Raw genomic sequence first — 27,276 nt, 5'->3', positions numbered from 1 at the left:
ATCACTACTCTGGACGGTTCTGACTTAGAATATGTGGACAACTACAAATACCTAGGCTAGACTTTAAACTCTCCTTCCAGACTCACATTAAACATCTCCAATCCAAAATGAAATCTAGAATCGGCTTCCTATTTCGCAACAAAGCATCCTTCACTCATGCTGCCAAACATACCCTCGTAAAACTGACTATCCTACCAATCCTTGACTTCGCCTTTGTCATTTACAAAATAGCCTCCAACACTCTACTCAACAAACTGGATGCAGTCTATCACAGTGCCATCCGTTTTGTCACCAAAGCCCCATATACTACCCACCTGTACGCTCTCATTGGCTGGCCCTCGCTTCATACTCATCGCCAAACCCACTGGCTCCAGGTCATCTACAAGTCTCTGCTAGGTAAAGTTCCGCCTAATCTCAGCTCACTGGTCATCATAGCAGCACCCACCCGTAGCACGCGCTCCAGCAGGTATATCTCACTGGTCACCCTCAAAAGCCAATTCTTCTTTTGGCTGCCTCTCCTTCCAGTTCTTTGCTGCCAATGACTGGAACGAACTGCAAAAATAACTAAAGTTGGAGACTCTTACCTCCCTCACTAGCTTTAAGCACCAGCTGTCAGAGCAGTTCACAGATCACTGCACCTGTACATAGCTCATCTGTAAATAGCCCATCCAATCTACCTCATCCCCATACTGTATTTATTTATTTATCTTGCTCCTTTGCACCCCAGTATCTCTACTTGCACATTCATCTTCTGCACATTCTACCATTCCAGTGTTTAATTGCTATATTGTAATTACTTCACCACCATGGCCTATTTATTGCCTTACCTTTCTTATCGTACCTCATTTGCACATGCTGTATATAGATTTTTCTACTGTATTATTGATTGTATGTTTGTTTATTCCATGTGTAACTCTGTGTTGTTGTATGTGTTGAAGTACTTTGCTTTATCTTGGCCAGGTCGCAGTTGCAAATGAGAACTTGTTCCCAACTAGCCTACCTGGTTAAATAAAGGTGAAAAATAAAAATAAAATACATAAAAAATAAAAAATAGCATTCTCACATAGCTGTTCTTTTTGTCCAAGTGGGAAAGGGCAGTGGAGTGCAATAGAGATTGCATCATCTGTGGATCTGTTAGGGCGGTATGCAAATTGGAGTGGGTCTAGGGTTTCTGGTATAATGGTGTTGATGTGAACCATGACCAGCCTTTCAAAGCACTTCATGGCTACAGGCGTGAGTGCTACGGGTCGGTAGTCATTTAGGCAGGTTACCTTAGTGTTCTTGGGCACAGGGACTATGGCGGTCTGCTTAACCTGATGAGGACAGGGGGTGCTGTTTTCACTTTTGGGGAAAAACGTGCCCAATTTAAACGGCCTCGTACTCAATTCTTGCTCGTACAATATGCATATTATTATTACTATTGGATAGAAAACACTCTAGTTTCTAAAACCGTTTGAATTTTGTCTGTGGGTAAAACAGAACTCATTTGGCAGCACACTTTGTGACCAGGAAGTGGAAAGTCTGAAATCTATGTTCTGTTCAAGTGACTGCCTATAAATGGGCATGATACGTATGACTATACGTGCACATCATACACCTTCACCCGGATGTCAAGAGGAAGTGAGAGGAAAAATGAGTTGATTATCTCTGTCTGACGTTGAATAAGCCCTCTTGGAACAACGTGTCCCCCATTTTCTGTTTTCTGCAAGGCGCGTGTTGGGACCTGTTATTGCCTACTGGAAAGCTGTCGTTATGGGGCGAATATGATCTCCGGCTTTGATTTTATTTGATACATGTTACAATATCATCCTAAAGTATGTTTTTTTCAATATAGTTTCATTAGATTATTGAAATTTATTCGGGATGTTAGGCGTGTTGCGGTGTTTGACTTTGTTGACGTTGGAGAGCTTAGCGCCGCATGGCCAGTGTGCTTGCTAATTCAAGAGGGAAAAAGAACGTTCTGAATCCAAAACAACGATGGTTCTGGACAAAGGACCCCTTACAACATTCTGATAGAAGATCAGCAAAAGTAGGAACCATTTTGTGATGCTATTTCATATATATCTGTCGAACTGTGTACTAGTAGCTTTGCGCTCAGGTTTTGGTTATTCCCTTACCATAACTAAGTCTTATGTCGTAATGAAGATATTTTTTGAATTCTAACACTGCGATTGCATTAAGAACTAATGGATCTATCGTTTTCTATACAACATGTATTTTTTTGTAATGTTTATGAATAGCTATTTGGTCAGAATAGGTGAGAGTCTAATAGAAATATCCGCACATTCTGGGAAAAAGATGCTACGTTAGCACGTTATGCTACGTTATGCTACGTTGTATAACCACGGATTTCAGCTCTAAATATGCACATTTTCGAACAAAACATAAGTGTATGTATAACCTGATGTTATAGGACTGTCATCTGAGGAAGGTTTATGAAGGTTAGTGAAATTTAATATCTTTTGCTGGTTTATTCGCTAACGTGCCTATTGCTATCGCTAACGTGCCTTGATGAATGAATGCGGTAGTGTGGTAGGCTATTGTAGTAAGCTAATATAATGCTATATTGTGTTTTCGCTGTAAAACACTTAAAAAATCGGAAATATTGGCTGTATTCACAAGATCTTTGTCTTTCATTTGCTATACACCATGTATTTTTCAGAAATGTTTTATGATGAGTATTTCGGTATGTCACGTTGGTGTCTGTAATTATTCTGGCTGCTTTCGGTGCAATTTCTGATTGTAGCCGCAATGTAAACTATGATTTATACCTGAAATATGCACATTTTTCGAACAAAACATAGATTTATTGTATAACATGTTATAAGACTGTCATCTGATTAAGTTGTTTCTTGGTTTCTTTGGTTTGTTCTAGGTTAGTTTGGTTGATTTTGATTTTGCTACCTGTGCTGTGAAAAATGTCTGTGCTTTTTTCTATTTGTTGGTGAGCTAACATAAATATATATTGTGTTTTCCCTGTAAAACATTTTTAAAAATCCGACATGTTGGCTGGATTCACAAGATGTGTATCTTTCATTAGCTGTATTGGACTTGTTAATGTGTGAAAGTTAAATATTTCAAAAAAATATTCTTTGAATTTCGCGCTCTGGCTTTTCAGTGGAATGTGGGAGGAGTTCCGCTAGCGGAACGCCGGGGTGGTAAAGGTTAAACATGTTGGTATTACAGACTCGTACAGGGAGAGGTTGAAAATGTCAATGAAGACACTTGCCAGTTGGTCAGTGCATGCTCGCATTACACGTCCTGGTAATCCGTCTGGCCCTGCGTTCTTGTGAATGTTGACCTGTTTAAAGGTCTTACTCACATCGGCTGTGGAAAGCGTGATAACACAGTCTTCCCGGAACAGCTGGTGCTCTCATGCATGTTTCAGTGTTATTTGCCTCGAAGAGAGCATAGAAGTAGTTTAGGTCGTCTGGTAGGCTCGTCTCACTGGGAAGCTCTCGGCTGTGCTTCCCTTTGTAGTCTGTAATGACTTTCAAGCCCTGCCACATCCGATGAGCGTCAGAGCCGGTGTATTACGATTCGATCTTAGTCCTGTATTGACGCTTTGCCTGTTTGATGGTTCGTAGGAGGGCATAATGGGATTTCTTATAACCTTCCGGGTTAGAATCCCGTTCCTTGAAAGTGGCAGCTCCAGCCTTTAGCTCAGTGAGGATGTTGCCTGTAATCCATGGCTTCTGGTTGGGGTATGTACGTACGGTCACTGTGGGGACGACGGCATCGACACACTTATTGATGAAGCCAATGACTGATGTAGTGTACTCCTCAATGCCATCAGAGGAATCCCGGAAAATATTCCAGTCTGTGCTAGCAAAACAGTCCTGTAGCTTAGCATCTGCTTCATCTGACCACTTTTTTATTGATCGAATCACTGGCGCTTCCTGGTTTAATTTTTGCTTGTAAGCAGGAACCCGGAGGATAGAATTATGGTCAGATTTGCCAAATGGAGGGCGAGGGAGAGCTTTGCATGCGTCTCTGTGTGTGGAGTAAAGGTGGTCCAGGGTTTTTTCCCTCTGGTTGCACATTTAACATGCTGATAGAAATTTGGTAAGACAGATTTTCCTGCATTAACGACCCTGGCCACTAGGAACGCCGCCTCTGGGTGAGCATTTTCCTGTTTGCTTATGGCGGAATACAGCTCATTGAGTGCAGCCTTAGTGCCAGGATCAGCCTGTGGTGTTTTGTAGACAGCTACGAAAAATACAGATGAAAACTCTAGGTAGATAGTGTGGTCTACAGCTTATCATGAGATACTCTACCTCAGGCAAGCAAAACCTTGAGACTTCCTTAGATATCGTGCACCAGCTGTTATTTACAAAATTACATAGTCCCCCGCCCCTTGTCTTACCAGACGCCGCTGTTCTATCCTGCCGATTCCGCCCTGATAACGTCGTCTTTCAGCCACGACTCTGTGAAGCATAAGGTATTACAATTTTGAATGTCCCGTTGGTAGTTTAATCTTCCGTGTAGGTCATCGATTTTATTTTCCAAAGATTGCACGTTACTACCAGAATGGAAGGCAGTGGTGGTTAATTCGATCACCTATGAATTCTCAGAAGGCAGCCCGCCCTCCGAGCCCCTTTTTCTCCGTATCTCTTCACGCAAATGAAGGGGATCTGGGCCTGTTCCCAGGAAAGCAGTATGTCATTCACGTCGGGCTCTTTAAAGGAAAAAAAGGATTCTGCCAGTTCGTGGTGAGTAATCACAGTTCTGATGTCCAGAAGTTATTTTGGTCAGAAGAGACTGTAGCAGCAACACTATGTACAAAATAAATAAACAATTGGTTAGGAACACGTAAAACGTCAGCCTTCTTCTCCGGCTCCATCTTGCCATCCTAATCTGTACTTACGACACTGATGGCATAGATATTTTTTGCACTTATTGTACTTTGCAAATGGAACTTTTTGTATTCTTTTGAGTATGGAATTCAATTAAGTATTTTCTGTTACATCTCTGGCTCGTTGGTTTTTCCTTTTGTGGTTTGAACATCAGTATAGAACCACACATGAAATCAAATCCATCACAGTATAGCAATTTAAAGAACATATGTAGTTATGGATGAAAATCCACAATGACTTTTGATGATGACCAAATTAGTGTAAGGAATTCTATCATATTAATAAGTCAAAATGACTCCAAAATCTTGTGTATAAAATGCAAGAGGCCCTCTTTTTTTATTATTAATTAATAATAAAAAATAAGATAGCTAATCAATGCATCAGGCTCAGAGACTATAATGTCTATCTTGCACCGTTATGCAATTAATAAAGTCCAAATACTGAGCTGATTCTAGCAATCTAAGTTCTAGCATTAATTAATTGAGCCAAGTTTAGAGCAGGGATGTCAAGGTGGAACCAAATCATGCGATGTGTAGTATAACCTAATTATATTTACCATTAGTCCATAATGTCACGCCCTGACCTTTTTTATGTCTCTATTTTGGTTGGTCAGGGCGTGAGTTGGGGTGGGCATTCTATGTTTTGTTCTATGTTTTCCATTTCTATGTGTTTGGCCGGGTGTGGTTCTCAATCAAAGGCAGCTGTCTATCGTTGTCTCTGATTGAGAACCATACTTAGGTAGCCTTTTTCCACCTGTGTGTTGTGGGTAGTTGTTTTCTGTTTTGTGTCTGCACCAGACAGGACAGTTTTGTTTCGTTCACTCTCTTTGTTGTTTTTTGTTGTTTCAGTGTTCAGTTTATTTATTAAATTAAAATGAACACTTACCACGCTAGGTTTTGGTCTCCTCCCTTAGACGATCGTTACAGAACTACCCACCACCAAAGGACCAAGCAGCGTGGTGGAATGGACCCCTGGACATGGGAGGAAATCTTGGACGGAAAGGGACCCTGGGCACAACCGGGAGAGTATCGCCGTCCTAAAGAGGAGCTGGAGGCAGCTAAAGCGGAGCGGCGACGCTACGAGGAGTTGGCTCGAGGAAACGTGCACGAGAGGCAGCCCCAGAATTCTTTTGGGTGGGGCACACGGGGAGATTGGCGGAGTCAGGTAGGAGACCTGAGCTAACTCCCTGTGCTTACCGTGGTGAGAGAGTGACCGGGCAGGCACCGTGTTATGCGGTGAAGCGCACGGTGTCCCCAGTGCGCACGCATAGCCCGGTGCGCTACATCGCAGCTCCTCGCATCGAGCCAGGAGGGATGATGCCGGCTCAGCGCATCTGGCCTCCCGTACGTCTCCTCGGCCCGGGTTATACTGCACCAGCCCTACGCACGGTGTCCCCGGTTTGCCAGCACAGCCCAGTGCGGCCTGTTCCAACTCCCCGCACTTGCCGGGCTACAGGGGGTATCCAGCCAGGACGAGTTGTGCTAGCTCTGCGCTCGAGACCGCCAGTGCGCCTCCACGGCCCAGTGTATCCGGTGCCTCGGCTAAGTAAGAGGCCTCCTGCATGTCTCCCCAGCCTGGTGAGTCCTGTGCCTGCTGCCGTAGCCAGGACCTCCTGTGTGTCTCTCCACTCCAGTGGTGCTCCATGCCACGAAGCCTCCAGTGGTGATCCATGCCACGAAGCCTCCAGTGGTGATCCATGGCACGAAGCCTCCAGTGATGATCCATGGCACGAAGCCTCCAGTGATGATCCATGGCACGAAGCCTCCAGTGATGATCCATGGCACGAAGCCTCCAGTGATGATCCATGGCACGAAGCCTCCAGTGATGATCCATGGCACGAAGCCTCCAGTGATGATCCATGGCACGAAGCCTCCAGTGATGATCCATGGCCCGGAGCAGCCAGAGTCGCCCTCCTGCCCGGAGCAGCCAGAGTCGCCCTCCTGCCCGGAGCAGCCAGAGTCGCCCTCCTGCCCGGAGCAGCCAGAGTCGCCCTCCTGCCCGGAGCAGCCAGAGTCGCCCTCCTGCCCGGAGCAGCCAGAGTCGCCCTCCTGTCCGGGGCCCGCGGCGAGGGTCCCCAGTCCGGGGTCGGCGGCAAGGGTACCCACTCCAGAGGCGCCACCTAAGTGGGCCAAGACTAAGGTGGAACGGGGTCCACGTCCCGCACCTGAGCCGCCACCGAGGATAGATGCCCATCCAGACCCTCCCCTATAGGTTTAGGTTTTGCGGCCGGAGTCCGCACCTTTGGGGGGGGGGGGGGGTACTACTGTCACGTCCTGACCTTAGTTCCTTTGTTATGTCTCTATTTTGGTTGGTCAGGGCGTGAGTTGGGGTGGGCATTCTATGTTTTCCATTTCTATGTGTTTGGCCGGGTGTGGTTCTCAGAGGCAGCTGTCTATCGTTGTCTCTGATTGAGAACCATACTTAGGTAGCCTTTTTCCACCTGTGTGTTGTGGGTAGTTGTTTTCTGTTTTGTGTCTGCACCAGACAGGACTGTTTCGTTTCGTTCACTCTTTGTTGTTTTTGTGTTCAGTTTATTTATTAAATTAAAATGAACACTTACCACGCTGCGTTTTGGTCTCCTCCCTTAGACGATCGTTACACATAACAACAAAACAAAGAATAATGTGAATTATGAAGACCTCAGTATGAATCCAATTTAAAAGTAACTAAGATACATTACAAGTTTAGGCAATAAGAATACAATTATCAAAGGTGTACATACCATAGGTCTTCAAAGTAACTAATGCACCGTACTATGGCATACAAGGTATAAACAGGAGATTTGCAATAGAATTTCTCCATGAATGAAGCAACCATCAACCTTTAACCCTACCTAGGGCAAACTCAATTTCAATAACCCTCATCGTTTAATTAGCGTCACTCTGCTGGCCAGGAAACAATAGGCTATAGCGAAAGGCATAACTTCACACTCATTCTCTAAACCTAATCATAAACTGGGTGGTTTGAACCCTGAATGCTGATTGGCTGAAAGCCGTGGTATATGTTAGGGATAATCAACAAGAGGCTATGCATTCTATGGAAAATAATGAACGACGTGGAAGGTAATGTTGCATTATTTTCCAGAGAACGCATACCGCCACGGGTTGATTATCCCTTTTATACCATGGCTATGATTGAAATGATTTTTGCATGGGCTTCGTCTCAATCCTCCGCATCCTCCTATGTCGGCCTTCCGCATGTGCAATGGAAGGTGGCCGAGCTACAGCGGTGTTAATCAGACCATGAGACGTCCCGAAAATCAATATTCTCACGAAAACAGCTCTCACGAACACAAGTGTCACGGGACTCGTCTGAAGGTAACCCGTACAAGCAAAAGAAAGTATGGAGGTAGTTCTGTGCTCTTTATGAGCTATTGAAAGGACCCAAACATGACAATTCAATTCATACAGTTACATTCAACACAAGTCTCATCAGCCTTCAAGTCTCTGAGGGCTCCAGTATGGAGTTCCGTGGGAATATCCCGCTCCGGAGGAAGTCACGGACGAAGGTGTGCTCACTCCTGTGATGTATAAACATATGGCCATACATTCGGACAGTGCCACGAATTGTGATCAAATGATCAGGCTGTGCCTTAGTGCTGACAAGTCGCCGACGTGTCTTCATCACTGCCTTCATCATCGGTCACCCACATGCTTGTTTGGGTTATTTAAATGCCGCTAGTGTTTCCAGCCCTTCTCTGGGCTCCTGGGCCGACCATGTTGTGTCTGAGACAAACTGCTGCAATAACAGTGGTGGCCATTTTGTTTGTGGCTTGTTGATGCTCGTGGCTGTGAGCCTCTTGGTCAGTTTTGAATGAAACAACAAATTTAGGGCATCAGTCACTTTTTAATAGGCCTAGCTGTATTTCTGCCATTATTTGATAGATGTTTCAAATAAAAACAATAAAATGTAATGCGACAAGACAGACTTGTTAAACGCTAGAAGCTAGCTGTTAAAAAGGAATGGAACTAGGCCTAGCTACATGTTAAGGAGTACATCTTTGATATTGTTTTGTTTACCTTACCTAGACATTACTACAGTACACTGTCCACCTACAAGGAAAACAATCAATTTTTTATATAATAAATGGTCAACCTGAAAGGAAAACTATCCCTATTTTTTCACTAAGAAATTGGTGAAGGAGAAAATTAAGAGAAAAACACGAGACTAGGAGAAAAATGGAACTGATGACAATATTACTAGAAACAAAAGTCTGGATGACTTTTTTAAAGTAATTATACATTGTGGAGTGAACCACTGAAAGCACTTGGTCTAAATCCTGACTTGTGTGCATATCCATATCCTGTCTATAAAAAAATCTTCAAAAAATGATACCGTGAGGATACCAGTATTGTCTATGTCTCAATAATCTGCGGTATGTTCATTCCTCACTGCTCAACTGACCTCACCCGCCCTCTCTCTGTCCTAAGGTAAAGAGACAACAGGTGCTTCATTCCGAAGGATGGATCAATGGTCGACATGAGCTTTGTGATCCCACCCGAAGCCGTCAAAAACACACTCCCGTCATTCCAACCTCCGCCGTCAAATGCACACTCCCATCTTTTCTCCCCCCCCCCCCTAGTACTGACAAAATGGATGAAATTTAGGAGGATGATAAAAATGTATGTCTTGGGTGGTCAACCCCTTCCTTTCACTCCTCGACCCCTCAACATGGAACTCCTGGTAAGCCCCTGAAGAGCCAATACAGCCCTGTGGATTTCCAGTAGTGTTTCACTTGTATTGTGTGTCCTAAAAGCTACGTAAAGCTGTCGTAAACATGATACGTCACCTGTCATAATAACAAAGTACAGGTGATAGAAAACAAAACATTTCACAAACTATATATTCTTTCGCGACACATGCAATGACTACAAAGTGGCCATTTGGCAAACCCCTTTTCTCTGCTTCCTTCCACTCCAAACAATTCCTCTGATTAGTGGAAATTGCCAGCCGTTAATATTACCTTGTTACAATAACCCAATGACACTTTTAATTTAGCTGACGTCACTTTTGTGAGACATTTGCGACCCATGTGCAAATAAAGTATACATTCCTACCCTAATCATGGTAAATTGGCAGTGCATGAACGAACATGAAATCATGAAGAACTGTCTCATACGACAGGCTTCAGGCTTTGCCTAAGTTATAAACAGATGGGCATAATGTGTGAATACAATTCATTTCTTAGGGATATTTGAATGTCATTTTGATATGACATATGGGAATATACACTGAGTGTAAAAAACATTACCTTCCTAATATTGAGTTGCACCCCCACCCACCCCCTTTGCCACGAGAACAGCCTCAATTCATCAGGGCATGGACTCTACAAGGTGTCGAAAGCATTCCACCATTGTGTCAAGTTGGCTGGATGTCCTTTGGGTGGTGGACCACACGGGAAACTGTTGAGCGTGGAAAAACCCAGCAGCGTTGCAGTTCTTGACACAAACCGTTGCGCCTGGCACCTACTACCATAGCCCGTTCAAAGGCACTTCAATATTTTGTCTTGCCCAATCACCCTCTTAAAAAAGGCTTACAAATCCTTATTTAACCTGTCTCCTCCCCTTTATCTACACTGATTGATTTGGACTTGACAAGCGACATCAATAAGGGATCGTATCTTTCACCTGGATTCACCTGGTCAGTCCATGTCTTGGAAACAGTAGGTGTTCATAATATTTTGTTCATAACGACACAATATCAGTTCCACTTTCTTCACAGACCATAATATGTGCCGTATAGGTTATTCTGGATGACATCTTCCTTACGGCCTTTGAGATCCTGACCGTATGAAGTGTTTTATTGACCAGGCTTAGCCTCAGTAAGCTGAGTAGCTCACCAACTGTAATATCTATCACGAAAGACAGATATGGAGGCAAAGATAGATACAGCACATCTAAGAGAGACATAAATCAAACAGACAATTATACTATTTCTAGAGGACCGCTTTATATCGCACAAAGCAATGGACAAAAACCTACAAGAGCAGATCTAAAATTCGACGAATATAATACATTTTTCCAAACGTTCTGTCAAACTGTAAAGACACAGTGTGGTTTACATACACTGGTCTCACGGATCAAATAAAGACATTCCCCTTGGACAGAAGCGACACTAGTAGTGCCTCGATGTTTCATATCCAGCCATTGATCTGTTCACTTCCCTTTTTTGTGAATTGAGTAAATAGATTAAAATAGGATCTGGCAAGCCCAGCAGATGTGTTATATTCCCTGGGTTAAGAAATGATCTGTCTACTGCGCCTTGTCGCTCTCACATCTACATTTCTTTCTCTGTTGTAGCCTGAGCTCAAATCTTGAAATGATTCCTATCCCCTTCGGTGATAGGCCACTTATTCCCATCTATTGAATGTCACGGCTGCAGCTTTAACCACATGTATTTACCTGCACTATGTGTGGATTAAATTAGCTTAATTTCTCTCATATTCAGAGGAGCCACAATGACACACAATGACACAATTGAAAATAAGGCTTGTGTTTACATTTTTAACAAACAAAATCTATGGGTCTTTTAGTGGTTTTGTGCCACAATTCAGATCAATGTACTGTATTGAGGTACCTATGGTAGTATCTATCGTGTTTTATAACCCGGTACAACTGGTAGTTGTGCATTATCTGTATATCGTGGCCATTGGGCAGTCTTCCGACGTTGAATTTGTTTGCTTGCCTTGGCTCTGTTGAATCACACTATCATTGGGTAGCTTATCGGCCATCCCATAGACAAACACTGGAGTATAAACAAGCGGTGCTTTCCTAGAGTGCTCTGGATCCCTCACTTAGAAGATAAGACCTGGGATCAAATACCTGTTTCCTGTCTAAAAAAAAGTAAGAGATGTGTGTTAAGTGCAAATGTTTAAACGTTAAAGTTCTGTCCGTCTAAGTTATTCTGGCTGACCTGGAGCATTGGTCAAACCGAACATCCTGCTGATAAAACTGTAAAACCTGTCATATTGTTAGATAAGAATGAACCAATAACACAAAAATCTGTGATCGACTGAGTAACTTCGGCATCAGAGAACTGATTAGGGTGTGCTTTTAACTTAATGTCCCCACTATTCATATTTGAGAAGCAATTTTTATAACATGCAAATAAGTAAATATAGTGTTGATATCCATGGATCATTTGGGGCAGCTGGATCTGAAATGTTCCCGTTTACAATTGGTCAATGGGTTATTAAGAGTGACCAGAATTGTTGGCTTTTGATCAGAATATTACATTTCCTCTGCCCTCTTCAATGGAATATCTAGCGGCATTGTCTGTAGTTATATTACTGAAATAAATACAAATTTGCACTGCTATTTCCATAACGCACAATGTCACAGCTCAACCCCATGACTCAAGTAGTTCAGTCTATCAAGGGCTTTGGATGACTCTTAATAGTATCATGTTGACATTGAGAAATTGCGAGGTCACGGTAGATTGTAAGCCTACAAGGCGGATTTAATTTGTGTTGCAATTGATTTTACATTAAGGAAGCATGAAGCCGAGTATTTTTCTTGCTTGTAGGCCCATGCTATGATCGCTTTTGTGGTGCATTTTTACAGCACATAGAAACAGACATGTTGACTAATTCCTGGACAAGCTGGATACAGGGATTGATTAAATGAGGCAATAATAATCACATGTAAGAATGACAGCTTTTTCACGTTATCTCCAATAGCGGAAAGGTTCTCTGCTAGTCTGTTTAATACCTCCATTTGTAATGACCTTTTACCAATGTCCCGTTTGACATCACCATGAACGGCAAGCAACCTGTCAAAACAGTCAGACGCAGCTAGACACAGCCTATCGCCTATCACACCATCAGCCGTGCCCGACATATCCTCGGCGCTGCTAAAGACTTCCAAGCGCCAGAGATGGAGAACAAATGTACGATCAAATATCATTGGGAATCAGATTGGCACTGATCCCTCTATTAATGCGTGTCATATTGTTGTCTTTACGGTCTGGTTTTGACAAGAGCGGTTCCATTCTGTCTGGCCCACTCTTTGCTCAGTGCGTGGCTAGTGTAGGGCCCAGTCGTGGCAGCCTCCGATCTGATGCCCACTGCTAGTTAGCCTAATGTTGTTTTAACAGTATTTTCCCTTCCATTAGAGGGGAAGACTAAGAGGGTTACACCACCTGGCCCTGTTCACTGCTGAGCTGGCACTAGCCTGGTTATGTAATGCTGCATAAGCTGCTGGAGGAGAGGGTGTTTGCTTAATTAAGAATCTGTAAACCACAGGCTCCTCCACCAACCACAGGCTCCCTCTAGGAAACCCTTGGTTTGACTTGGCCCTGATTTGGACAATTATGGGTTGGAGCGGTCTGCCCAGATGGAGTACCTCAAGACTCCTTTCTGAAGGTACTTACGTACAGAACAGAGATTCTACCAATTACCCAGTTGGCTCTGCTTCCCAAGTATACGTAGCAACACTGAGAACGCCCTCCATTCCAAATTGTTCTAGAAGTTGGTAAGAACAGTCTTAAGCATGGGTCTTTTTCAAATTCGACCTATCACAACTCTATACACGACGCATTGGGATGACAAAGATGGATAGGGAGAAATCAAACGCAAGCACACGTCAACACGCGTATTGCACGACCACCACCATCACGCATACAGATTACATGCATGATGCAGTACTACCTGCCCACGTCAAGTTCCCGGCTGTGATTATGAAAGTGTGGAGGTTGGAAGGTTGGGTCACTACTGCTGGGTTGGTTAGTGCACAGGCAGCAGGTGCTAGAGGCAACTGAGACCCTTGGAGAGGGGGGGAGAGCTGTCAACTCTGATCAAAAACCAGACTGGATCCATAGCAGTCTCATGATGCCTCTCTCTCTCTGCACCACCCCCGCTTGAAGTCTGGACAGGGGGGATAGTGGGCTCTGAACCGTCCCTCTAAGGTGAACCTTCAACGCAGTCGGCAAGGTGTGGGCTGGGGATGCCAATTCGGGCCAGCAGGTAAAGCTTCGGGAACAATCACCGAGGCGTACAAAATAAGCATTGTGCATCCCTGTTTGATCCAGACAAATCATTCTTCTGGGCAATTGAATCATTTGAATTAAAAAAAACAAGTTCTGAAGTAATCCCTGTACAAGAAAACCTGGCAACTGTTTTTCGGTACGATGATGCTTATTTAAATAATGCGTACAAACCTGTCAATTAAACCCTTCAACCTTTCAATTCATACCTCATCAATAAAAGCTATTTCGAATTACAGCAACTTATAAGTGAAAATACACACACTCAATACCAGCTGCAACCGATACCAGATGTGAACAATCACTTAAAGGGATAGTTCACCTATATTACAAAATGTCATTGTTTCCTTTACCTGTAAGCAGTCTATGGACAAGGTATGACAGCAATCCATGCTTTGGTTTAGTTTCCACATGCTAACTAACGTTTTAGCATTCGTGGCACAAATCCCATGCATGTCATGGGACTTATATGACCATTTATCACACATCATGTCCAATGTCAAAGACTGCTTACAGGGTAAGGAAACCGTTATGTTATTTAGTCATTTGGGTGAACTAATCCTTTAACATATTCAAAGCAATTTGTCTCTAATCTCCATCCTATCTCCTTGAGAAGTCAAGTCTACTGTATATTTCACTCCAAAGTCTTTGACTACTGACTCTCTGAGGTCACTAAAGCCCCCATGGCACTTATCGTAAGAGTAGGGGGTGTTAACCCCGGTGTCCTGGCTAAATTCCCAATCTGGCCCTCAAACCATCATCTCCACTTAATCATCCCCAGCTTCCAATTGGCTCATTCATCCTCCCTCCTCTCCCCTGTAATTATTCCCCAGGTCGCTGCTCTAAATGAGAATGTGTTCTCAGTCAACCTGGTAAAATAATGGATACATTTAAATAAATACAATCATTGAATGGAGTTAAGATAAATATAAATGATTCAACAACGTCATGGTTGAAATTGAGCAGTGTGGGCTAAGGGTCATCTGTATACAACAGCGTGACTACATGTCCCATCCCATAGTGAACATCAGACGCCCATAGAATAGCTCCCGGAACACTTACTCAGCCCAAGAGTTGCTCGCTAGAAATCACAAACACCCCCCCCCTTCTCAGTGATCTCAATTGTAATTGCCCTTTCGGAAACACGTTAGCTCAAGACGTGTTTGAGGAAGGAACTGAGGCGCATAGCCTTGTCCAAACAGCCTCTATACACATGTAGAGCTTCCGTACACACACACACACAAACACACACGCACTGCGGCAGACAGGAGTGCTGTCCTGTGTTTGCTCATAAACATTGATCGGAGTGGCGACATGTAATCTTGGCTTGGAAGAAGTAGAAGAGTCCTAAGTGTGTTGATGATATGATGATGGGGTGGTGGTGGGGAAAACGTATAGGTCATAGTGTTGTGGGGGTGGGGGGTCAGATATGGACACCCTAGCCTTACAGCTGGCATTCAACAGAACGATCTTCACAATGAGAGTCTGTTTCAGCTGGTCTTGTGTCCGTATGGTAGAATTGTAAATGGCACACACCTCTCTCTCTCTGTCTCTCACCCCCCCCCCCCCCCCCCCCTCCGGGGGTGTCTTGGATAATTTATTCAGGCCTGCCCTCTCTCTGATGGAAGGTGTGGTGTGGTGTGTCGCTGTATTGCCTGGTAGACCATGCAACAGTGGGCCAGGTGTTTCCGTCCGTCTGTCTGTTTGTCCCCAGGTGTGTGTGTGTGTGTGTGTGTGTGTGTGTGTGTGTGTGTGTGTGTGTGTGTGTGTGTGTGTGTGTGTGTGTGTGTGTGTGTGCTCTTGTGTGTGTGTGTGCTCTTGTGTGTGTGTGTGTGTGTGTGTGCTCTTGTGTGTGTGTGTGTGTGTGTGTGCTCTTGTGTGTGTGTGTGCTCTTGTGTGTGTGTGTGTGTGTGTGTGCTCTTGTGTGTGTGTGTGTGTGTGCTCTTGTGTGTGTGTGTGTGTGTGTGTGTGTCTTGTGTGTGTGTGTGTGTGCTCTTGTGTGTGTGTGTGTGTGTGTGTGCTCTTGTGTGTGTGTGTGTGTGTGTGTGTGTGCTCTTGTGTGTGTGTGTGTGTGCTCTTGTGTGTGTGTGTGTGTGTGTGCTCTTGTGTGTATGGGCCAGCCAATGGTATCTGTCTAGGGGTGTCTGTCTGCCTCTTTGTCCGTCTGTGTATCTGTCTGCAGGCGTCCAGGCCAGCAGCTGGGTCTGACTGACTGACAGTGTGCGTCTACACAAAGCTGATTCCCATCACTCAGATTCAGTGGTTTAGGGGCCACTGCTAACACACAGGTGCGCACGGACGCAGCCACGGACACACAAACACACACACACACACACACACACACACACACACACACACACACACACACACACACACACACACACACACACACACACACACACACACACACACACACACACACACAGCTTAAATAAATGGAATAAAGGCCCAGTGCAGTCAAAAAAACGTGATTTCCTGTGTATTATATATATTCCCACACTATGAGGTTGGAATAATACTGTGAAATTGTTAACATTATGATAATGCCCTTTTAGTGTGAGAGCTGTTCTGAAATTGCAGCCTGTTTTTTGGATGGAGTTTTGGCCTGTATTGGTAAATGCTACTCCAATAAGAAAGACAGTTCCAAACCTCTGCCAATAACATCTAGTTTTCAGATTTCCCCTCTCCACTCAGACCACTCCAAGACAGCCCTAGCAACATTTTTGCTTGAGAAATAGCTATTTGCTAAGAAGCTATTTTCGTAATTTTTTTTAACCATTTTAATTTAAAACAATCACAATAAGGCACTTAATCGTTATGCAGAAATGATTTGATATTGAGATCCAGAGAGAGGCAAGGATAATGGGATTTGTATGGTGATGAGATGTCTGTATTTTCATACTCTCTTTCCAGGAAAGATGGATCCCCTTGTGCTGACAAAGGCAGTGTTGCCCACTAGAAAACATGCCCTTACATTCTATTTTATATAGAATGATTTTCCTTTTCGAAGAATCGCATGGAAACTACCCTGCAAACAAAAATTTGTAGTTAGAACGTCCCCAGAACATCACAAATTGGTTGCGTAAAGGAGTCTGGACGTTGTGTCATGGTCCCCGAGGACATTTTTAGGATGTTCACACGACATAATTTCATGGTCCCCTGGAGGTTTTTGTCTAGCTCGTGGTTTGTCGCGGGGAAGTCCCTGTGGACATTCTTGGGATGTGGTGTCATGGTTCCCTGGGTGTTTTTGCCTAGTAGGCCTACCCAGATTGTTCCGGGAACATCACCTGATCACGCCCTAGTTCCATTACACACACCCCTTATTACTGTTGCCAAGCCCATCATGGCCCCGACGGCTCAAGCACTGATCCATTCACAGCTCTTTGTATTTTGGCAATGTTAGGGACAGCCCCTCACACACTGCTTTGAACATACACTGTTTTCAACTTACTACATTTTTGACACACATGATTGCATATGTTTATTCATACAGTAATTATTATTCAACCTGTCCTCACAACCTCTTGGTTCACAGGGATTTGAACTCCCATCCTCCTGGTTCAACAGCATTCTGATCTTCCTTCCTTATATGTAATGAACGCGTAGGGGACTTCTGAAGTTCAACAGACTTTGTGGCGCAGCGGAAAGATCAGCATACCCCAAACTCGATGGTTGCGAGTTCAAATCCCATGTGGTTTCATATTGAGAAGTCAGTACTTATTGTCATCGATTAAAGATTTTTACACTATTTTAGCTGAACAGTGCACCACTTACCTTAATTGAGTGATAATACCCGAGAAGCCGGTGTTTGGAGGATATACTGGCACGGGTGTTGTTAGTGGCAAACCGTGCCATTATATCCTCCAAACACTGGCTTCGAGGATCACGGCTAATTTTTGTTGGCAGGGAAGTTCCCTAGAGACTGTCACGCAACATCCTAATGACTAGTAAAATGAACGTTTGAGAACATCCTGAAAAGTCCTGACATGGTCCTCCGTGACGTCCTGGTAGGGAAGAGGGAACTAGACAAAGGTTCCCCAGAGAATGTTCCATTGGGACTATCATGCGACGACCCCTTGACCATCATGAAACGTCCCCTTGTGGTCATTGAATGTCCCGTGGATAGCGTCCTTGTAGTCAAGTAACTGAAAGTGGTGGAAAGAGTTGGTATAAATGTAAATTCCTGCAAAAGCAGGGGCCATGCAACAGTTCTTTCTCTGAAGATTATTATAATAACAGATACATAAATAAATGACATTGCTGTAGATTTACTGACTAGGATACAATTGCACAATATTGCTATATCTCATCAACTTCTTCATATTGCATTAACATTTTACGCTTCATAACTGAATTCATACCTCCAATATGATATGCGAGAATTTTCTTCTCTTAATAACCAGTTAGTATCAATTTTCTCACCGTAGCAAATGTACTTTATAAGAATCGAGCTCTCCTCCCTTCTTCACTAATGACAATCTCATGTTCCAGCGGTAGGTTGGGTTTAGAGTTGTATTTTCTCGAGGTATTGTGTTTACTGATGTCTCTAGTAAGTAATCCGTTTGTCAACTGAGGTAAGAGTCTGATTTCACCAGACGCTGGAATTGGTGTTTTTACACACACAAGCTCAATGAAAGTTGTAGGGAAAAATACATTGAAATCATTGTTATTCAAGCAATTTATGTGACATGGTGGACATGCCATCTGATGTCTAGTAAGACACATTGATAACGCTTAAGTGTAGTAATATTGACCGTATGCCACTGTGAAGACTTCTGAACATTTTTGACACTCCAGAGTCATAAGTAATACTACACTTAGGGCGACATTTCAAAGCATGGGAATTTACAGTAATCTGCGGAATACATCTGATCTTTCAGTGTGTGTGTGTGTGTGTGTGTTCACTGACTAGATTATTCACAACGTCATGATGCAGTTGTTGCTAATGGTAACGCTATGTGGATTAGATTGCGCAATAACTCTTCAAATGAGACACAGCTACATTACAGCACGTACACGCAAATCATTAATGTAATCTGTTCCTCTCGCTTTTAACAGAGGGCAACTAGACACTTGATGGGTTTGAGATAAAAGCAATTAGTACCTAATTGGATCTTCACTTGCAAGTCACTTGCCACACAATAAGGAAAATAAGAAGAGGCGGATTCCTTCTCTCGTTTCTCTGCCTCGCGTTCTCCTCCCGATCGTATTTGGCTGCTTCCCTTCCATCTCTCATCGAGTTAAAACGGTAAACAGTGGAATACTGAGATGGAGGTTAGGTTGGTTCTTTGGGGCCTTGTGACTAGCTCACACCACGAGGAGTTGTGAGGGACGCGGTGTGTGTGTGATGATAGATGCCCTCCGGGCGGAGGAGGATTAGTATGGATGAGAAAGCCACTGACGCCTCATGTGGAGCCACGTCAGACGCTTTGGGCGTCTTTTCGGAAGGGGGCCCGTGTATATGGGGAGAGGGCATGAGCCCTGAAGTTATTTTGAGCCATTTGACGTCCAAATGGGTTACGGCCGGGTGGGTGAGTTGAGTGAATCAACAACAACAGAAAGGGGAGAGAACGGTCATAGTCAATCAAGAGGAAGTGTCAAATAGGGGAGAGGGGGAGAGAGGGGGAGAGAGCGGAAGGGAGGAAAGGACGGGAGAGCCTCTGGGCCCTTAGAGATACAACTGGTGCTATTTGATTCAGTGTCATACACTGATTGACTAACACTCATGGATTTTTTTCACTAGAATAAAACCTGGCCTCTGGCTTAGTTAAAATAGGCCTAATCATTCTCATTGCTAACGTGTGTATTCATTTGGTTGTGTGTTGACAGCATTTTAAATACTTAGCCCACGGTGATGATTTCACAAAATCTCTGCTCATATTCAGACATACCTATGCATTGTAAAAGTGTTTCTTTGTACAAATATAGCCAACTACACCTGTGATAAAATCTACGACTTGTTTAGTCCTAGTCCCCCCTTGAGTCACACTGACCTGAGTAAGCTAAGGTATGCGTCTCTTGACTGGTCCGATAATTACTCACTCGTAGTCTCGGACAGTAATTGATGGAAGGCATTGATTCGGCCCGGCGGCAAACAGTCTGTGTGTTTTATAATCCTGTGGAAAAGTGTGTTTGATTTCTGATTCGCCCGTCTCCCACGTCTTCTCCTCTCCAAATCACCTGCAGATAATATACAGTGCCATTAATTATCGTGAACCGAGAAAAGGGAACAATAAATATACAATTATTAACACTTTTACAGGATGTGGAGTCTAATGAAGTCTAATTATAGCTCATTGAGGATATGTTGTTATAACACGCAGCAGCTAGATTACTGTGAATAATGAAATGAACTTGATTATTTCTGGTAATAAAAGACGGATATAAAACATAGATAGCCCTATACAAAGTGTTGCCCATATGGGATAGTGCTGCCTATTTCTCTTAATCATATCACAATCAACTTTTAACAGTTGAATGTAGACACATATATACAAATATATATACACTGCTCAAAAAAATAAAGGGAACACTAAAATGACACATCCTAGATCATCCTAGAATGAAATATTCTTAATAAATACTTTTTTCTTTACATAGTTGAATGTGCTGACAACAAAATCACACAAAAATGATCAATGGAAATCAAATTTATCAACCCATGGAGGTCTGGATTTGGAGTCACACTCAAAATTAAAGTGGAAAACCACACTACAGGCTGATCCAACTTTGATGTAATGTCCTTAAAACAAGTCAAAATGAGGCTCAGTAGTGTGTGTGGCCTCCACGTGCCTGTATGACCTCCCTACAACGCCTGGGCGTGCTCCTGATGAGGTGGCGGATGGTCTCCTGAGGGATCTCCTCCCAGACCGGGACTAAAGCATCCGCCAACTCCTGGACAGTCTGTGGTGCAACGTGGCTTTGGTGGATGGAGCGAGACATGATGTCCCAGATGTGCTCAATTGGATTCAGGTCTGGGGAACGGGCGGGCCAGTCCATAGCATCAATGCCTTCCTCTTGCAGGAACTGCTGACACACTACCGCCACATGAGGTCTAGCTGATGTACTGGCCTGTCTCCTGGTAGCGCCTCCATGCTCTGGACACTACGCTGACAGACACAGCAAACCTTCTTGCCACAGCTCGCATTGATGTGCCATCCTGGATGAGCTGCACTACCTGAGCCACTTGTGTGGGTTGTAGACTCCGTCTCATGCTTCCACTAGAGTGAAAGCACCGCCAGCATTCAAAAGTGACCAAAACATCAGCCAGGAAGCATAGGAACTGAGAAGTGGTCTGTGGTCACCACGGAGTGTGCGTCGTCCCACACTCCGTGGTGCGACGCACAATTGGCATAGCTTACTATCCTCGACAGAAAAATGAATTCCCAAGTTTATCAAGACATTTTGCAGGAGAATGTAAGGCTATCTGTCCGCCAATTGAAGATCAACGGAAGTTGGGTGATGCAACAGGACAATGACCCAAAACACAGAAGTAAATCAACAACAGAATGGCTTCAACAGAAGAAAATACGCCTTCTGGAGTGGTCCAGTCAGAGTCCTGACCTCAACCCGATTGAGACGCTGTGGCATGACCTCAAGAGAGCGGTTCACACCAGAAATCCCAAGAATGTTGCTGAACTGAACAAGTTTTGTAAAGAGGAATGGTCCAGAATTCCTCCTGACCGTTTTGCAAGTCTGATCCGCAACTACAGAACATGTTTGGTTGAGGTTATTGCTGCCAAAGGAGGGTCAAACAGTTATTAAATCCAAGGGTTCATATACTTTTCCCACCCTGCACTGTGAATGTTTAAACGGTGTGTTCAATAAAGACATGAAAATAATTGTTTGTGTGTTATTTTAAGAAGACCGTGTTTGTCTATTGTTGTGACTTAGATGAAGACCAGATCAAATCCGATGACCAATTTATGCAGAAGTCCAGGTAATTCCAAAGGGTTCACATACTTTTTCTTGCCACTGTATTTGCAAACTGCGCAAATATAATTTTCTGGACACCAAATGTAGTCAGCCTCAATCTTTTGGTTTCATTTTAAGACACTACAGGATCAGACTTGTCCAGAGCAGATTATGGATAAATATTTTTTTCCTTTTTCCATCTGTAAAATACTAAACGATATATATTGAAAATGCATTTTTTCCACATTTTTTTTCATGGCATTTTTTTTCACATAAAATGTTGTCTGGAATAGAAAATGTCCAACATATCAACAAGTCTCTCTGGGCCAGTCTGAGGAATATATCTAAGGATAACCATATACAATTTGGTGAAGGCAGATGCTTCTTTATGCAGCTTCTGAAGCAGATGCAGCTTCTTTTTTTCTCAGCTTCTGAAACTGAGAAAAATGTGTTGGCCTGTGGGAAGAGTCTGACTTTCAAGAAATGGCATTTCATTTCAAGTACACCACTGAATTAAGACTACAAAAGGCCAAAAGCCTATTTAGACACAATCATCACTTCTTCAAAGTTACTAAACGTAGTCCAGTTTGTAACATTCTCTGTGAAATGGGCTTAGCAATGATGTGTCATTCAACGTAGTTAGCCTAGAAATTATTGACACATGCCCATTTTATGTGGTTAAAATTCATACAAATGTGAATGGCAGTATGATCAACTTTAGAAAATATACATTTTCATCAAGTTTTTTTTACATTTTCAATTTTACTTTTTTGAAAATACTAATATTAATGGACCAAAATACCAACAAATCTCAAAATTGACAGGTAGATGCAACATTTTTATTTCAGCCTGTGGTGCTTGGCTTTAAGAGCATTACTGTACCAATAGGAACTTTACCGCCACCTGGTGGTTATTGGATTAGGCTACTCCACCACACACTCTAATGGGTACATTTCACTTTCTGACCTATAGGGAGTTTTATCCCTTGTAAATAATAATAATAGGCCATATTAATTTAGCTTACTGATCAGTGTAATCCTTATGTGTCGAGGCCCGGCCCTATATGTTGCTGCTGTTTTAACCAAGATATCCATTGGAAATTGTGAAAAAATGAGTAAAGGCCTAATGATTATCGATATATAGCCTGTTTTGAGCTTATCACCATTTAACTATGTTTGACATCGTCCATCCAAACTGTTTGACACCATTCCATTGGTTTGTCAATGTCAATAGGACAGGTGTGATCCAAATTGCCCCAATGTCCTTATAGCATACGTCAGAGATTCCAATTGCGTTTCCCAACATAGTTCGACTAGGGTGATGCATTGGTAACAAATTATGTTAATCATCAGGTGACGTCGTTATTATGCCGCCATCCCCCTTCTAACCATCACATCACAGCCACCCGTCCCACCTCGTTGACGAGGCGACGATGGGTATATAAACCCCCTTGTGTTGGAGTGAAACAAAAGACCAGCGATTTGCTGCAAAGACACCAGTTGGAAAAGGAACAAGGTAGAAGCCAAGCAATATAATCCACGCTGCTGGACGCAGACACCACTTGTCTTAACTACCTGTAGCTCACGTCAAGTCTTCTCAAAGTAAGTACAACTTTTAGTCTTGTGCATTTTAAATGTTTGCTAGTTTTGCTTGTATTACCTTTATGCTTAAATGTCTTTGCATATTTGGACATAGAAAAAATGAGTAGTTATTTGTGCAGTTCGTCATTGAAAAAAATGTGAATGGTCCGATCACCTACAGCAAAGACCTGCATGTTGCAACCTGCAGTTAGAATCGTTTCCCCAACTGGAGTTGGTTTGAAAATGCTAGAAAATACTAGAAAAGGCTTTTCAGGACCATGGACAGCTACGGGGCGAAAGTTGCGCAAATGAAATTTGGATAAAGTCATGATTTCTGCAGGCACAACATGCATTCCTATAACAGTTGCAAATATTTGACAACAACATAATAAATCATGTTCACGTTGAATAGCCTACTATTTTACCAATGACTGGTGAATTATAGCGAAAACATGTTTCAAAGGGGAAATATAATATAATTGGTAAGCTTTTACCAATTCTTTCTGCTGTTTTAATGAACGCTTGTTCCCTTTCAAACTCAGTCCTGTTACGTTGTCGGTAATTATTTAGATGTGAGTTCGAATTAGTAATCAAACATGGAGTATTAGCTTGTACTGTAACTTCCTCTCAATACGGATTCAGTAGCCTACAGAAAATGCATATTTCATTCAAGAATAATGCAGGATCGAAATGATCTATTTCTAACAGGTGGGCATCATTGCGCGCGATGTTAGCCTTCTGAAACATGTTTTTAATAGGATGCCTGCTCATCTATGAAATTGGTGTAATATTGATTGGTAGGCTATTTTGGCTATATTGTTGAGCTCGGTTGAGGCTTTGTTAAATGTTAAAATCGCGTGCTCCCTAACCCCATTCTCCTGACCACAGATGGCCGTTATGCTGAAACCCTGGACCGTCTTGGTCGCCTTGGTGTTGTGCGTGCTGGTGTGTCTCGGGACTTTCGTGGACGCTTACCCGCCTAAACCGGAGAACCCTGGAGAAGACGCGCCTCCCGAAGAGCTGGCCAAATACTACACCGCGCTCAGACACTACATCAATCTCATCACGAGACAGAGGTAAGCAGACCGTGCGCGCGCCATACGGCAGCTTTTGCTTTTTAAATTATATTTCTTCCTGGTCCTAACATCAAGGGAAATGTTTTCTATTAAGTCATAAACCACATACCTCGTTTTTTAAAATGGAAAATGGAGCTGCATTTCATTTTTATTCCAGTCTAGGTTAAGTCGTCTACTGTGACAGTGGCCCCTGAGTTTTCTGCTCTTATATTTACCTCAAGCTCTTAATATTCCATACACCATGATATATATTTTCAACATTTTATTACAAAAAAAGCTTTTGGCCCTCCATATAAATAATGCCATAGCAATAAAACCGGTGAAGACAGACCCATGTGAAGTCTCAAAATCGAATTATGGATCTCTGTGTGCCGGCAGGTTCCCTATAACATATTCTATATTGATATGGTGATGTCTGTTGAATAGGTGGTCTCTGTCTTATGCTGATATGGCACTGAATCAGGCACAACTGATATTATTCATGATATTCAAATAGGACATTGATCTTTAAGAAAATATATCCAACCCTCTTACATTCAATTTCGAGGGGAAAATGTTTACTCTTTTGTAATCCATTATCATACAGCATCCACATTTACGTTTTCATAATATCACAATGGCCTGGATGATGACCAATAATATACTGGAATAGTGTAGATCAGAACTACATCGTCCAAGAGGATGACACTTAGTGGAGTTTGTTCTTCTTATCTGTCATAATAACACATTGGACTACATTTGACATTTTAGTCATTTAGCAGACACTCTTTCCAGAGTGATTTCCAGGTGCAATTCTGGGTTAAGTGCCTTGCTCAAGAGCACATAGGCAGATATTTTACCTAGTCAGCTCGGGGATTCAAACCAGTGTTTGAATCAGTTACTGGCCCAACGCTCTTAACCGTTAGGCTACCAAATATGAATGATCAATCGGAAATGCTCATTTGAACATTACATAAGCTTTGGCTGCTGCAAGAGCACTGATTTTCCTGGAACCAAAAATATAGAACAGTAATATTGTCTTCTGCATCCTCACAAAGTGGTTTCTAAGTGGAGAGATGATATGGTCTGACAATGATGGTTCCCTTTTACATCTTGTTACAGCCGGCTGGCTATGGAGCAGGTGTGATTGCCTCGGTCGCTTTCTTAGAAGGCTGGCTGATCATGCTTACCTCCGCTTCACTGGCCTCGCTTTGGAGTGCCTAGTGGGGTTGAATTGGAGTGTGAAATTGCACGGCCATTATGAATGCCAGGTTAGGTGGCATGATGGGGAACGTCAACATCTTCCACTCAAAATGTTTTCCCCACAGAGGAAGCAATTCCAGCCATATCCCGCAGAGATATTCAACTTCCAATTTACATTTCAAAGAGAAATTGATCGTTTGTACAGACATTATCTGCACAGGGAGTGCTCATACAAAAACAGACAAACACAGGAAAGGAAAACTATTCGATTTTTGCCTGAATAATCCAAGGCATGGTTTCTCAGTCTATTACCTACCTCACGACAGAGAACTACATTATCATGTCATTTAAAACCCTCATTATCTTTGGTGGTTGAGCGAGAAAGGCCTCGAACAGCCTCTTTTCTGAGGAAAGGAGCCCTGACTCACCATAGGTTCTAATTGGCCTTGTCTGGCGACCCCAGTGTCTGTAGGAGTTTGTGGGCTGACATGCTCAAGTTTCAAACATACACATAATTACATCTCCCCTCTCCCATTACACACACCTCAGACAGTTACCTTGGCACCTTTAGACACATTCAGACAGCGAAATGTTCTACCTGTCCTTGAGAAGTGGGATCCTCCTGCAGTATGCTTAGAGTGGAGTGGAAGTTTGACAGTCTTTGCTCTCTCTCTCTCTCTCTCTCTCGTTCTTTCTTCCTTTCTTTATTCTAGGTATGGAAAGAGGTCCACCCAGGAGGGAGTGATGTCAGAGTTGCTGTTCGGCAACAACGCAGAGAGAGACCAGCGATCAAGGTCAGTCCATCAAAGATATAAAAAATGGACAATGCAATTTCAACGGAAGGTGCAAATACTGATATCTCTTTGTTTCTGTGGATATTTCAATAGGGTAGTGTCAAAGAATGGCCACTTTATCAGCTACAGCCACCTACTGTACAGAAAAAGACTGACATGCACAACATTTAGTAGGTCTGTCTTTGGATAGCCCAGGAGTAAACCAAAGGTTAATTTCCACAGGACAAATTGTTCTCTCCTGTCTCTCTCTCTCCCTCGCTCCCTCTTTCCTCTGTTCCATCTCCAGATATGACGACTCCTACACGTGGTGATTCCTCTTCCTCATTGGGCATTCTCTCCAGGTGTCCACCAATACCTGGAGAGGCCGACCAGTGCCTCCCACAACCGCCACCCCCTCTGACCCCTGACCACAACCAATGACCATCACAGGACCTTAAGACAACGTAAAATCAACCTTATATACCTAACCCTCCTTTCCCCTCTTTCTCTCTCTCTCAGACTTCTCTCTCTCTCTCACTCGAAGTCTCAGCCTCACCTCTTCACACGAAGACAATTGTACATAATGAATAGTTCAATTAAGATATAAAATAAAAAAGATATAATGATTTGATGAAATCATACGTGTAACCTACACTGCTGTATGTCTTAACAGAGAATGATCTTTTATGGTTGGTACTGTATAAATGCTTTGTGTGTGATTAAAGCTTGATGGATGACTATGACAAGAGAGATGATTGTGTCTCATTCGTTCGTACAGTCAAAATGATTGTGGCGTTTTAAAAGGATCTCTCGGAGTAAAATAATGTCTTGACGAGCAGAAGACATTCATTCTAGTCGAAAATGGATAACACCCTCTGTGAGGACTTTCCCCAACCATGTCGCCGTAAGGCTA

General features: G+C 43.1%; 2 protein-coding genes across 5 annotated transcripts in view; both read left to right on the top strand.

Moving 5' to 3' along the window:
* The first annotated feature begins 1,693 nt into the window (after window positions 1–1,693).
* On the top strand, window positions 1,694–27,111 carry LOC139564901 (peptide YY-like). Of its 4 annotated transcripts, none has more exons than XM_071384777.1 (4): window positions 1,694–2,029; window positions 24,221–24,408; window positions 26,304–26,384; window positions 26,883–27,111. In XM_071384777.1, the coding sequence occupies exons 1-4, from the start codon at window positions 1,919–1,921 to the stop codon at window positions 26,968–26,970; spliced, it is 468 nt and encodes a 155-aa protein (XP_071240878.1). In that variant the 5' UTR covers window positions 1,694–1,918; the 3' UTR covers window positions 26,971–27,111. The 4 variants fall into 4 exon arrangements, with proteins under 4 accessions (XP_071240878.1, XP_071240879.1, XP_071240880.1 ...); XM_071384778.1 differs by having other exon boundaries at window positions 1,700–2,029; window positions 26,671–27,111; XM_071384779.1 differs by lacking the exon at window positions 1,694–2,029 and adding an exon at window positions 23,129–23,353.
* The window catches only part of LOC139564900 (MAGUK p55 subfamily member 2-like), a 60,742-nt gene continuing 35,412 nt past the window's right edge, over window positions 1,947–27,276 (top strand). Inside the window, exon 1 of the mRNA XM_071384776.1 lies at window positions 1,947–2,029. The gene's annotated coding sequence lies outside the window, so the exon portion shown is untranslated. The remainder of the gene's footprint in view (window positions 2,030–27,276) is intronic.

Source organism: Salvelinus alpinus, chromosome 36 (genome assembly GCF_045679555.1).
Source record: "Salvelinus alpinus chromosome 36, SLU_Salpinus.1, whole genome shotgun sequence".
Classification (NCBI taxonomy): Eukaryota; Metazoa; Chordata; class Actinopteri; order Salmoniformes; family Salmonidae; genus Salvelinus; species Salvelinus alpinus.
Note: the sequence above shows the minus strand (reverse complement) of the source record. Positions and strands in the feature narration are given on the sequence as shown.

What these genes read in the sequence shown, in the direction of transcription:
- LOC139564901 (XM_071384777.1), top strand. Translation starts at nt 1,919, where the DNA reads ATGGCCAGTGTGCTTGCTAATTCAAGAGGGAAAAAGAACGTTCTGAAT. An exon ending in AATCTCATCACGAGACAGAG is followed by an intron (nt 24,409 to 26,303) that starts GTAAGCAGACCG and finishes TCTTTATTCTAG; the next exon opens with GTATGGAAAGAGGTCCACCC. An exon ending in GAGAGAGACCAGCGATCAAG is followed by an intron (nt 26,385 to 26,882) that starts GTCAGTCCATCA and finishes TCTCTCTCTCAG; the next exon opens with ACTTCTCTCTCTCTCTCACT.